The sequence below is a fragment of the Fonsecaea monophora genome (genome assembly GCF_001642475.1).
Source record: "Fonsecaea monophora strain CBS 269.37 chromosome Unknown Scaff228, whole genome shotgun sequence".
In the NCBI taxonomy this organism is placed as follows: Eukaryota; Fungi; Ascomycota; class Eurotiomycetes; order Chaetothyriales; family Herpotrichiellaceae; genus Fonsecaea; species Fonsecaea monophora.
The window spans coordinates 1-11,612 of record NW_019174159.1 but is presented as its reverse complement, the minus strand read 5'-3'; the positions used below and the strand labels follow the sequence as shown (position 1 = coordinate 11,612).

General features: G+C 52.0%; 3 protein-coding genes across 3 annotated transcripts; 2 read left to right on the top strand and 1 right to left on the bottom strand.

Annotated features, from left to right (window-relative positions):
* Window positions 1–457: 457 nt before the first annotated feature.
* Window positions 458–3,184, top strand: AYO21_12107 (hypothetical protein; the record flags this gene model as incomplete). The annotated part of the gene is made up of 1 exon (XM_022661939.1): window positions 458–3,184. The coding sequence occupies one exon, from the start codon at window positions 458–460 to the stop codon at window positions 3,182–3,184; it is 2,727 nt and encodes a 908-aa protein (XP_022505753.1).
* A 3,134-nt stretch (window positions 3,185–6,318) lies between these two features.
* AYO21_12106 (hypothetical protein) lies at window positions 6,319–7,299 on the top strand (the record flags this gene model as incomplete). Its single annotated transcript, XM_022661938.1, has 1 exon — window positions 6,319–7,299. The coding sequence occupies one exon, from the start codon at window positions 6,319–6,321 to the stop codon at window positions 7,297–7,299; it is 981 nt and encodes a 326-aa protein (XP_022505752.1).
* Window positions 7,300–8,432: 1,133 nt separating this feature from the next.
* Window positions 8,433–10,313, bottom strand: AYO21_12105 (hypothetical protein; the record flags this gene model as incomplete). The annotated part of the gene is made up of 1 exon (XM_022661937.1): window positions 8,433–10,313. One exon carries the CDS (start codon window positions 10,311–10,313, stop codon window positions 8,433–8,435), a length of 1,881 nt encoding a protein of 626 aa, XP_022505751.1.
* Between the last annotated feature and the right edge of the window lie 1,299 nt (window positions 10,314–11,612).

Sequence of the window (11,612 nt, the reverse complement as noted above, 5' to 3'; positions counted from 1 at the left end):
CCCTCCCCCACCTCCTTCCAACAAAAATTAAAAAAAAAAAAACAAAACAAACCAAAGACGTGTCTGCCTTCACTTCACTTCACTTTCACTTCCACTTCCACATCGCATTCTCGTTTGTTCTCACTTCTTCTTGCCTTGTATTCACTTCACTCGTTTGTGGGCACCTCCCTTTCACAACTGCTTTTGTTACAAAAATCACCTTCCTGCCTCGTCCAACTCGACCACCTTCCGTCTCTACCTGTCACTCAACTGCCTTTCGCAGTTGGCTGGCTGCCTGCGACCAAATCCAATTCCCACCATCAGTCCAACTGCCTCTTTTTCAGCTTCTCTTCTTCCATCCTCAAACAATTCTCGTACTTCTCAGTCTCACACAACCGCATTCATTCCAACACAGACTCTCTTACAATCCTCATTCTAACACAGTTTCATTCTCATTCTCAGTCAAACCTCTTTCAAGATGTCGCTGTACATCCCTTATGTAGGGTGGCCCTCCTATGTCGGCAATCAAGGCCGTCTTGGTGGAATCTACTTTGTTGACGATGACGAGGGGCGTGGCAAATATCTCCCGCAATCCAAGCTGTCCGCCCACAGCACCATCTACAGCCGTATTTCCTGCACGACCCTCAGACAGAGCTTCGTCAACTACAAGAGTACCAAGCTTGATCGGATCCTCTACACCTTTCCTCTCAACGGCGGCATCAAGATCGTTCACTTTCAATGCACCATTGGGTCCAAGACCATTGTTGGCAATGTCAAAGCAAGAGGTGAAGCCAATGCTGAATACCAGGAGACTATGGCCCGGGGCAGATATGCAGTCGTCCTTGAGCGGATGATCAATGACCCTGATGTCTTTACCACCTCTCTTGGCAGTGTCGAGGCTCTTCAAGAGATTCATGTTGTCCTGAGATATGTCAACGACCTCGAGCACCACGCTGAGACTGGTGAAGCTCAATTTACTCTCCCAAGCTTTGTGGCTCCTCGTTATGGATATTTGTGCACCGAGTCTGCCATGGCCTTTCCCAACATCGCCCGCAATGGTTTGATTGACGTCTGCATCGATGTCACTCATGACGAAGGGTCGGTCATCACTGGAATTCAATCTCCAACCCATCCAATTCAAGTCACCCTTGGACGCACTTCCCGAATGGACAAAGACTCATACAAGAGTCATACCGCCTCGGCCACGTTGGTTTTGGGTATCCCTACACTCGACCATGATTTGGTCTTTCTCATTCAGGCCCAGGACACTGCAATTCCTCGTGCTATGGTCGAAACTCACCCAACCATCCCCAATCAACGTGCAGTCATGGTCACGCTGGAGCCCAAAAAGCAGCTCCCCAGAATCTCACCCGAGATTGTCTTCATAGTTGATAGAAGCGGAAGCATGCAGAGCAAGATTCCATTGTTGAGATCCGCCATGCACGTCTTTGTCAAGTCACTTCCCGTCGGGGTCAAATTCAATATTTGCTCCTTTGGCACGTACTTCTCATTCTTCTTCCAGAAGAGTGTCACCTACGACAAATTCAGTCTGGACGGGGCTAGGAACCATCTGGATTCCCTCGATGCCAGATATGGCGGGTCTGACTTGATCCATCCAGTCAAAGCAACCATTGCCCGACGTCTTGACCCCGAACTCCCTCTGGAAATCTTGATCCTCACCGACGGTGACCTCTGGAGTCACCAACGCCTTTTCAACATCATCAAAGAGACACCCAACTCTCGTTTCTTTTCTTTGGGCATTGGTCCCACTGTTTCGGCCTCCCTCATCGACGGCATCGCCAATGCCGGTGGGGGCTTTAGTCAGTTCATTTCTTCACACGACAAGATGGACAAAGCCATCCTCCGTATGTTGAAAGGGGCCTTGACGCCTCATGTCACTGGCTATGCCTTTGAGTTCAAATATGCCGACGACGACGCCGGTTTTGAGCAAGACTTTGGGACGAGTGAGCTGCAGAACAATACTCTCACGCCGGGGTTGATGTCGGAGAACTCCATTCCTCTGATTGATCTCAATTCCACTGAAGCTCCACAAAACCCCCCAGAGGGGCGTTACGACAACTTGCCATCGGTCCCCTTGCCCAAATACATCCAAGCCCCCCACGGCATGCCAGCATTGTACCCAAACAATCCCGCCACTGTCTATCTATTGCTCTCTCCTGGAGCATCTAAGAAGACCCCAAAGTCTGTTGTGTTTCGCGGCACCACTATCAATGGTCCTCTTATTATGGAATTCCCTGTCCAAGACATTGGCGTGGGTACAACAATCCACAAACTGGCCGCCATGAAGGCCATTGGCGAGCTGGAAGACGAGTTTGGATGGCTCACCGACGCAAAGACACCAGATGGCCAGCTAATGAAGTCGGTTTACAAGAACGTGTTCTCTCTCATGGTCGAACGTGAGGCCGTTCGCTTGGGAGTCCTGTACCAAGTCGGCGGCCAGTGGTCCTCCTTCGTGGCAGTCGAAACTATGGACGAACCACATCCGAACACTGAAGAGGCCACGACCTCTGCAGCATCGGCTAGCACCACCGCCCTCCCTACGATCGTGGTGACCTCACCCGGCAGCAATGTGCAATTGTATGCGGCCAGAGAACCTACCCCGCCCTCGCCACCAGTCAGCTTCAATCCAGCAGCTCCACCTCTCCGAAGAAGCGATACGGTCAGTTCCTTCATTCCTGCCTACAATCCTCGCCGTATGAGCATGTTCGGATTGAGCACGCCCGACTACACTAGTGACAACACTGGAAGCGTGTTTGGAGCTATCGGTACCCCGGTCCCTGACAATGTCCGCCATACCAGCCTGTTTGGAAGCGTCGTGCCACCAGCTCGAGATGCAGTCCAGCCCCGCGGTCCTCACGCCGGGTGGCTTTCCTACGATGATACCGGGAAAATGTACCAAGTCCTCATCTTGGTTGAGTACAATGGTGCGTGGCATCATTCTGGAGACCTAGTCGCCCTCCTGGGGTTGACTGAGAGTCGCTATCGAGCTCTGCGGTTGTATGGTATGGATCAAGATGGTATTCGCGCTACGGCGTTGTCGGTTGCCTGGTTGAAGCTCAAAGTGCCAGAAGAGGAGGAGGTCTGGGACTTGATTGTCGAGAAAGCCATGCAGTGGTTGACAACCGTGATGCGGACCAAAGAAGAGGCCCTGAAGGCTGTCGCGGTGGCCAAATCCGCACTCTGAACACTACAACCTCCCTTGACGTCGACATCTAATCAGCACAACTTCCCTTCACGTCGACACCTATCAGCACAACTTCCCTTCACGTCAACACTTCATCACTAATCGCCCTTCGCATCAACACCTACAAAAGCACATTGTCAATGTATTGTTATGAGAACATGGTATGGTGGACAGACAACAGGAGAAGTAAAGAAAAGGCACTGGTTCCTATGACAAGGCGGCATTAATATTCGATAGAAAGCATCCTTAGTCGTCTCTTAGACTGACATTGCTGTAGCACAACACTGCTGTACACAATAATACATTACTGCATCGCTGCAACTCTGCATCTCCGCTTCTTCCTCTGGTTCTCATTCTTCTTCACGTTCTGCTTCTCATTCTGCTTCTCATTCTGCTTCTCATTCTGTTTCACATTCTGCTTCACGCTCTGCTTCTGTCCTTCTTCTTATTCTACCTCTCATTCTGCCTATTGTTCTGCCTATTGTGCTACTTCTCCTTATTGTTCCGCTTCCTCTGCCCGTGACCATCACCAAGAACCCTTGACGGCTCTTCCTCGTTCTCTGTCTTGGAAATTATTTATATCTCCCCCTTCTTCGACCCTCGATGAGATCTTTTTCAACACTCACCATCTCCCTTTCCCTCCTCCGAGAGAGACAACTCTCTCGAGACCCTCTCTCAGAGAGGGACCTTGTCCACCCTCGGACAATTACCAAGGGAGACACAGACACAGAAAGTGTTACACCTCCTCCTCTAGCTGCCAGCGACCAGTTGGCTAGCTAGCAACCTATATATACATTCTTATATATATATCGGCGGCATTCTCTGGGAAGCCCTAGCACGGCTTCCAGACACGAAAGCCGTCCGTCGTGGTCATTCTTCTCCCCGGAGGAAGACCTCGACTCGGGTCGATCCAAACGAGAAGGTCAAGATTCGGGCCGCGAAACGCCCAAAAGAAGGGCTTCTTCTCCCGTACCCAACAGTGGATCGACCTTCATTCTTCAAGCCGGAGGAAGACCTCGACTCGGGTCGATCCAACGAGAAGGTCAAGATTTAGGCCGCGAAACGCCCACGCAAAGGACTTCTTCTCCCCGGAGGAAGACCTCGACTCGATCTAAGCGAGAAGTTCAAAAATCTCGACTCGATCCAAGCGAGAAGGTCAAAATGCAGACAGCAAACGTATACAAAAAGGGCTTCTACTCCCGTATCCGACTAGATCGCCTTCGAAGAGGGTATCACTTTCATTCTTCAACCCAGAGGACAGTCTCAACTCGATCTAAACGAGAAGGTCAAGATTCAGGCCGCGAAACGGATATACCAAGGGCTTCTACTTCTGTATACGACAGTGAATCGACGAAACCGAGACTGAATTCCAGGCTTTAAATATCATCCCTATCACCTTCGAAGAGGGTATTCCCTCCATTCTTCATCCCTGAGGAAAATTTCGACTCGATCTAAACGAGAAGGTCAGAAGTCAGACCGTGAAACGCCCACACGAAGGGCTTCTACTCACGTCCCCACCTGGATCGACCAAACTATCACCTCTGAGTAGGATATCACCTCCATTCCTCAACCCTGAGGGAAATCTCGGGTCGATCTAAACGAGAAGTTCAAGATTCAGACAGCAAAACGCACACACGAAAGGCTTCTTCTACTTAAGCACCCGACAGTGGATCGACCAAACCAAGGCCACACTGCCTCTTCGGTCCTGAATGGCCTTTGGTGCATATATTTAACCCGTTTTGTCTTTGGCCATCAAGATATCACCGACAAGATTTCGGTTAGTATTCCCTTTCCCCTTTTCGATATTTGGCACTGATGGAGAAAAGGGGTACCGTCACCTCAATCAATCCCGGGATAGATATCTCGACAGCTCTACCCTCCTCAGTATCAGGCTCGTTGTGGTAGGGGCTCTACCTGTTCAATCCTCAACTCGAGATCTTCCAGATTCGATCCTCCCAGTCGATCTTTGGCATCAACGAAGAAAAGGCTTCTTCCATTCCTGGATCCCGAGACATCTCGACAGCTCTGCCCTCCTTATTGTCAGGCCTACCGTGGTAAGGACTCTCTACCTGTTCAATTCTCGGCGCCCTTGAATATCTCTAGCCTACGGTCTTGAGCCATCAAGATATCGCCAAGACAAAGGCTCTCTGTGAGTTCGATCCTCGAGATCTTCCCCCTTGAATCTTCGACACTAACGAAGAAAAAGTCTCTCAATCCTTGATCCCGGGATAGATATCTCGACGATACTTCCCTCCTGGCCTTCGGGCCCATCGGGGTAAGGGCTCTCTCCCTCCTCGATCCTCGAGATCTTGAACAGCCCCCTTCCCTTCCTCTTTCGAACTTTGGCACAAACGAAGGAAAGGGCTACTTCCTCCTCGATCCGGAGACCGATATCTCGACGACTCTCTGCCTCTTCGATCCCCGAGACCTTCAACTCCCTTCGCCCTTCGATCCTCGACACCAACGACGACAAGGGTTCTCCATCCTTGATCCCGAGATCGATATCTTGACGATTCTCCTTTCCTCGAAGTCAGTCTCGGCATGGTAGGGACTCCCTGCCTCTTCTGTATATATACATATCAATCCTCAAGGTCTCGGTGAGTATCCTCATCTCCTTGTCCGCTTCATGGTTTCATATCACGTGATGCCAAGCCCCCCAACATAATCTCCCCTCACCTATTTGCTTCGTGTCGTCACCACTTTGACACGTGACGCCAAGACCCTCACCTCCTCTTTGATATTCAGCCGCACGTCGAGGCAGTCCTCAACTCTCCCTTCCTCCAAGCACCGCACTGCACCGCATCGCTGACCGCGCAGACTACAGCGCAGACAACGCAGCGTGCCCATCTACGTCGAGGGCAGTTGGGATCCTTTGTGTCCTCCACGCTGAGCCGCCGTTGTGCTGACCAGAAAGCATCCACAGACCGAATACCCCTCCCCCCCCCCCCCGTTGTCGACCGCAGCCTCCGAGAAACCTGGCCGAGCCTCGAGTCAGAATGTCGGATAACGTCAGGCATCGGGTGTGTTGGCCACTATACGGATTCACATTCCAGTCCCGTGGACGTGAGCTTACTGTTTGAAAAACGCAGGATCAGTTCGGTCTGCCCTTCCTCGACCGAGCCGCACCCGTCAGAATGAGAAAGTGGATTCCGCCCGCGGAGCGTGAGCCCCCCCCGGCCTACAGCCAGCAAGAGGTCGATGAGGTGGATGAATCGAGCGAGAGTGACGTTAGCGAGAACGACGATGACGGGGATGACAATGGCGAGAATGACAATGGCGGGAATGACAATGGCGGGAATGTCAATCGTGGGAATGTCAATCGTGGGAATGTCAATCGTGGGAATGTCAATCATGGGAACGTCAATCATGCGAATGTCAATCATGGGAACGTCAATCATGCGAATGTCAATCATGGGAACGTCAATCATGCGAATGTCAATCATGGGAACGTCAATCATGCGAATGTCAATCATGGGAATGTCAATGACACAGTAGTGGCAGAGCAGACCCGGAAAGTTCATCAGCTCCGGCAGAAACGTGATGAACAGGAGGACTTGATCGAACGCCAGAAGGACCTCATTCGCCGTGTGGAGGAAAAAAAGTCCAAGTACGATCTACAACTGGCCTGGAAGATGTGCGCACAGCTCTTCCAGCCCGGCCCGCCGATCCGACCCATCTTGACGCGCAGCGAGTTGTGGGAGTATGAGCTCGAGGACGACGAGTTGAGATACCACAGAGAAGTCCGGCAGAAATGGCCCATGAGCCCGCTGGAGCATGAACTGGAGGACCTGCAACTCGTCACCGAGTACAACCGCAAGTTGCTCGTGAGAATCCAACACTCAATCGAAAAGGCCGAGGATAAGTGGCAGGATAGCCTCCACTTATGGGAACGCTACCGCCGTCAGGAGGAACGTGATCGGGAGGATCGAGAGCGGGAATGGGATCGGTTGCGGTTGAGAGTTGAAGTAGTCAAGCAGGCGCATAAGGACATGGTCAAGGATGAGATGACGCGAGGCACGGAGACTCGAGGCGTGAAACGCAAGGCTGACGAGCAGGCCGCCGGCGGTAGTCGCCCGCGTGAGGGGGGACATGTTGACAACCCTCTGTATGTGTGACGGCCTCTGTGGGCATGACGGCCTCTGTGGCTAATGGAGCATGGATGGAGCATGGATGGACTATGGATGGGTCATGGATGGGTCTTGGATGGATTATGGATGGGTCATGGATGGATGGATGGATGTGTTAGGGGTTAGTTGGATCCAGCGGCCAGTGGCCGTTATGAATGAAATGCCCTGTCTTTCCTTGTCCTGCCTCGCCTCTCATGCCTTGCCATAGCATACCTATCCTGCCCAGCCCTGTCCTGCCCAGCCCAGTCCAGCCGTACGGCAGACACAGATAAAGACACACAGCGGCTGGACTCTGACTGGGGCAAGCCGGGCACCACCAGCACAGGTGAAATAGGAAGTAAGAAACACGGGCACCGAAAGGAAGAAAACCCTCGTCTTGACGGAGCTTCAAACGAGGGAGGGGTGGGTGGCGGGTTACTTGGGGAAAAAAAGGACAAACTGCCAACTTGCCAACTTGCCAACTGGCAACTGCCAACTTGTCGACTGGCAATGAACTCGACCGGTCAATTTCTTTTGCGTTGATCTGTGCTGTATGTGCGGACTTGGGTCTGGCCTTCCAAGGGGATTGAGCGGAGAGGGAAGGGCGTTGAGGATATTGAGGGCAACTCAAAAGACCTTCAAAGGACTCTGACAAAGACGGACGGACGGATGGATGGAGGTTGCGTGGCAAGATATTGACTCCAATGGATGATAGATAACATAGAGAAACGGCAAAACAAACAAGTCGATCGTGATAACAGCGCTTGTTGGCTGGCTAGCTAGCTAGCTAGCTGGCTGGCTAGAATAGAATAGAATAGGAAAGAAAGAAAGAAAGAAAGACCTATGACAAGATGATGGAGTGTTAGTGCGTGAGCCGGCATAGAGAGACAAACAGACAGACAGACACTCACCCAGAACACTCCCATCAGCCCAAAGCCAATGAATGACCCGTTCAATTCCAACCAATACCGAGCAAGTCCGTGTGCAAATCGTGAACCCAACAAGGAGAGAGTGTGTCTGTCTGTGTCCGTCAGCCATGGGTCCGTGTAAAGAATGAATGCCACGGCTCGGCTCACCAGCCCAAGAGTCGGCAGCGACGCAGGCGTAATACCAACCCAGCCTGGTTGCGCAAACATGCCTCCTCAGCCCTGCTTCTGGCCCGTCGTTGTCTTCATCATCATCTCCTTGAGCTCCTTGAGCTCCTCGAACCCGCCCTTGACCATCTGTCTGAACTGATCTAACTCATCCTTTGTTACCAAAGTTTGCCCCTGTTCGACTGCCGGTCCTCTCTTTTGTCTCTTTCTGGCTGGACCATCGGACTTTGGTGTAGTGTTTGCCTTTGACGGGTTTGACGAGCTTGACGGGTTCGACGGGCTTGACGGGTACGGCGAGCTTGATGGGTACGGCGAGCTTGACGGGATCGACGGGCTCGACAGGTACGACGAGCTGGACAGGTTCGACGTGCTCGTCAGGCTTGACGAGTGCGCAGGCTGTGACTCTTCTGACTGATCCAAGTCGCCACTTATTATCGACGCAATCGACATCGTTTCAATAGCCTTCATCTTTCCAAGAACGTCTGTGATGCTCTTCAGATGTTTGGGATAGAAATCGTCGTATATCTTTCGTACAAAGTTATACGTCAGCTTTCGGGTGTCAGTCACAGGATTTTCCTCCAGGGTTGAATGGAAGACGTTATAGCAATAGATCTTAGTATCAGTTCCTTTAACGACAGGAAAGTGTCCGCGGATCGTGACGTGATGGTATGTGTGAGAAACCGAGAAGACCAGGATCTTGCCGCTGAGCTTTTCAGCTTCGTCGTTCCCCAAGACCCGGCGGTGCAGCTGAACGATAGCGGTGACGGCCATGGCACTGGCTCTTGTGCTCTGTCGTAGAGCTCGGACCAATGCTGTTTCATTTCTCTTGACTTTGCAGATGAGAAATGGAAAGTAGATGGTGCCCGCAAAAAGTGTCGGTGTCTCATGGGAGGTAAGGAACTGTAACTTCTTAATCTCCGCGGCAGTGAAGGCGGTTTTCGCTAGGCCGATGGTCATATCCGGTCTCGGTTTTGGACCTGCCATTTGGTCATATTTTCCCCAAGAAACCCTTGTCGCGTCTGCTACGTCTCGCAATTTTTCGTCACCACGGATAAAGAGTATAAATGGCGAAGGCACGAGGAAGGGGGTGACATCCCGGAAGATGCGCCTCTTGTTGCGGCCCCGTATATGGTCCATCATGACTTGGAATTTGTCGACTGGGAGATGCGTTTCCACCGGGTCAGGGTAATCGGCCTTCAACAGGTTGTTGCATAGATCGATACTCTCCTGATGCACGAACGGTTTACCTGCGCGGGCATTGACAAAAACCCCTTTTTCCTCAAGAAGTCGTTCAAACCCACGGCTGTCCACTCTTGGAACTGTGTTGGTCCTCTGTGTGCAGCAGCTTTCTTCTTGCTTTCTTTTTGTGGATGCCTGGGCAACTGGAGCCATGGTCGAGAAGTTCTTCGGCCATTTTTTGGTTCTGGCCCAGTGTGTAATTGCGTCGCAATCGTCTTGGTCTTCGCCGTCGCAGGCTGGTGGTGAAGGCTCTCCGTCCGCACAAGGAGTCTTGGTCGCGTCAGCCACGCCCCCAGAACGTTGCTGCTCTATTGGATCCTCTGTGGGAGTTGTCACCGCTTCCGGTACGGTCTTCCCTTTTTTCTTTGTCTGGGATCTTCGTGTCTTCTTGCTCTTCTTTCGCTGGCCACTGCCTTTTGGACGTGCCTGATCTGCGTCAGTCGTCAGCTCAATATCTTGTATCCTCGGACTTGCCTGTTTTCCAGGAGATTTGCTAGTCAATGATGCGGACGATGGCTGTTTCTTCACTGTATCATCATTTCCACTGCCGGCTTTGGGAGCCTGGCTTTTCTTCTGCAGCCGGGCGCTTCTGCGGGGAGAGGGAGCAGCGGGAGCAGGGGGAGGAGGGGGAGGAGTCGGCGAGGGAGGAGTGGGAGTTTGAGGACGGCGAGGAGAGCGACGAGGAGCCATGAGTGCTGAGCGTGTTTGCCCTTGAGATCAGGAGTTGCGGTAATATTGAAAGGTTGGTGTGTGGTATGCAGATTGCCGTGTCAAAGACAACCCAACTTCTTCACTTCTTTGTTCAGCTCTCTTTCAGCTGTGACACACAAGATAGTCACCAAAAGAAAAAGTGTGTGATCGATGATTCGGCGACCAACGTTCTGTCTGGGTGAGACCTTGTTTTTAAATGTTGAATGTTTGAAACTTCACATTCCAATCACGCCGATCGTTCCTGTGACGACCGGCCAATCACAACCTGAGCCACGGTTCCGTTCCGTGACTTATATCAGATTTCGGCCTTGGCGAAGCAACTTTCAATCGAAATCACGGATCATTGCTGCAATCGGGGGAGGAGGAGGAGGAGAAGTGAAGTGGTAAGAGCCTCGCCCCGGGACGAGGTCTTTTTGCCTGTTCCTCCTGCCCGTTAGTCTCAGAAGACAGAATCACAGAAGGGGGCGTGCGGGTGCCGCCATGGGGAAAGCTGGGGTGACCAACCAGTCCGAGGATTTCGAGCCTAGAGTTTGTGCGTATGGACGCAGTCTGGGTGCTGCGTGAGAGCAGACGAGGACGGTGCTGGGCAAGATTATCAACGACTGTCCGACATTCCAGTAGTGTTCATTTCCCACCAAAGAGAGTGGCCCGTGCAGAGAGAATGTGGTAGCCGTGCGGTGCATGCGTCATGCCTCAACCGTGTCTTGCCGGTGTATTTCCCATCCATAATGTGCGGGGAGTGAGAGGAAAATGCGGTAGGGTGCAGGTTTAATCACGGCCGCGGAGGGTTTCGTCGTAGTCGAAGCCTTTCGAAACGCACTGGAGACGGTTGGTCCAAGGATAAGGCCACGGGGTGATAGTAGTCTCAGTATCAGGTCAAGGTGGCAAGGGATTGTCTCTGAATGGCCACTAGTATGAGCATGGCCCTGTCCGCCGAACTTGACTGCGTTGGCCTTGACGCCTTGTAGCATGTAGAGCCTCCTGTTTTCCTGTACGAGATTCTTGCTCTTGGGGACATCCGACTCTTCGGAGCGGGTATCTGACCCATGACCAACATACGGTTCTGCAGAATGCTGAGTCAACGTCGTCGTAGTAGTCTGGCTATCGTGTCATCTGGTGACATGAGCATCGAGCATATCATTCGGCAGTCGCCAGAGAAGACGATCGAGGTTCAGGATTGAGGTTGAAAGGATCGAGGTTGAAAGGATCGAGGTTGAAAGGATCGAGGTTGAAAGGATCGAGGTTGAAAGGATCGAGGTTGAAAGGATCGAGGTTGAA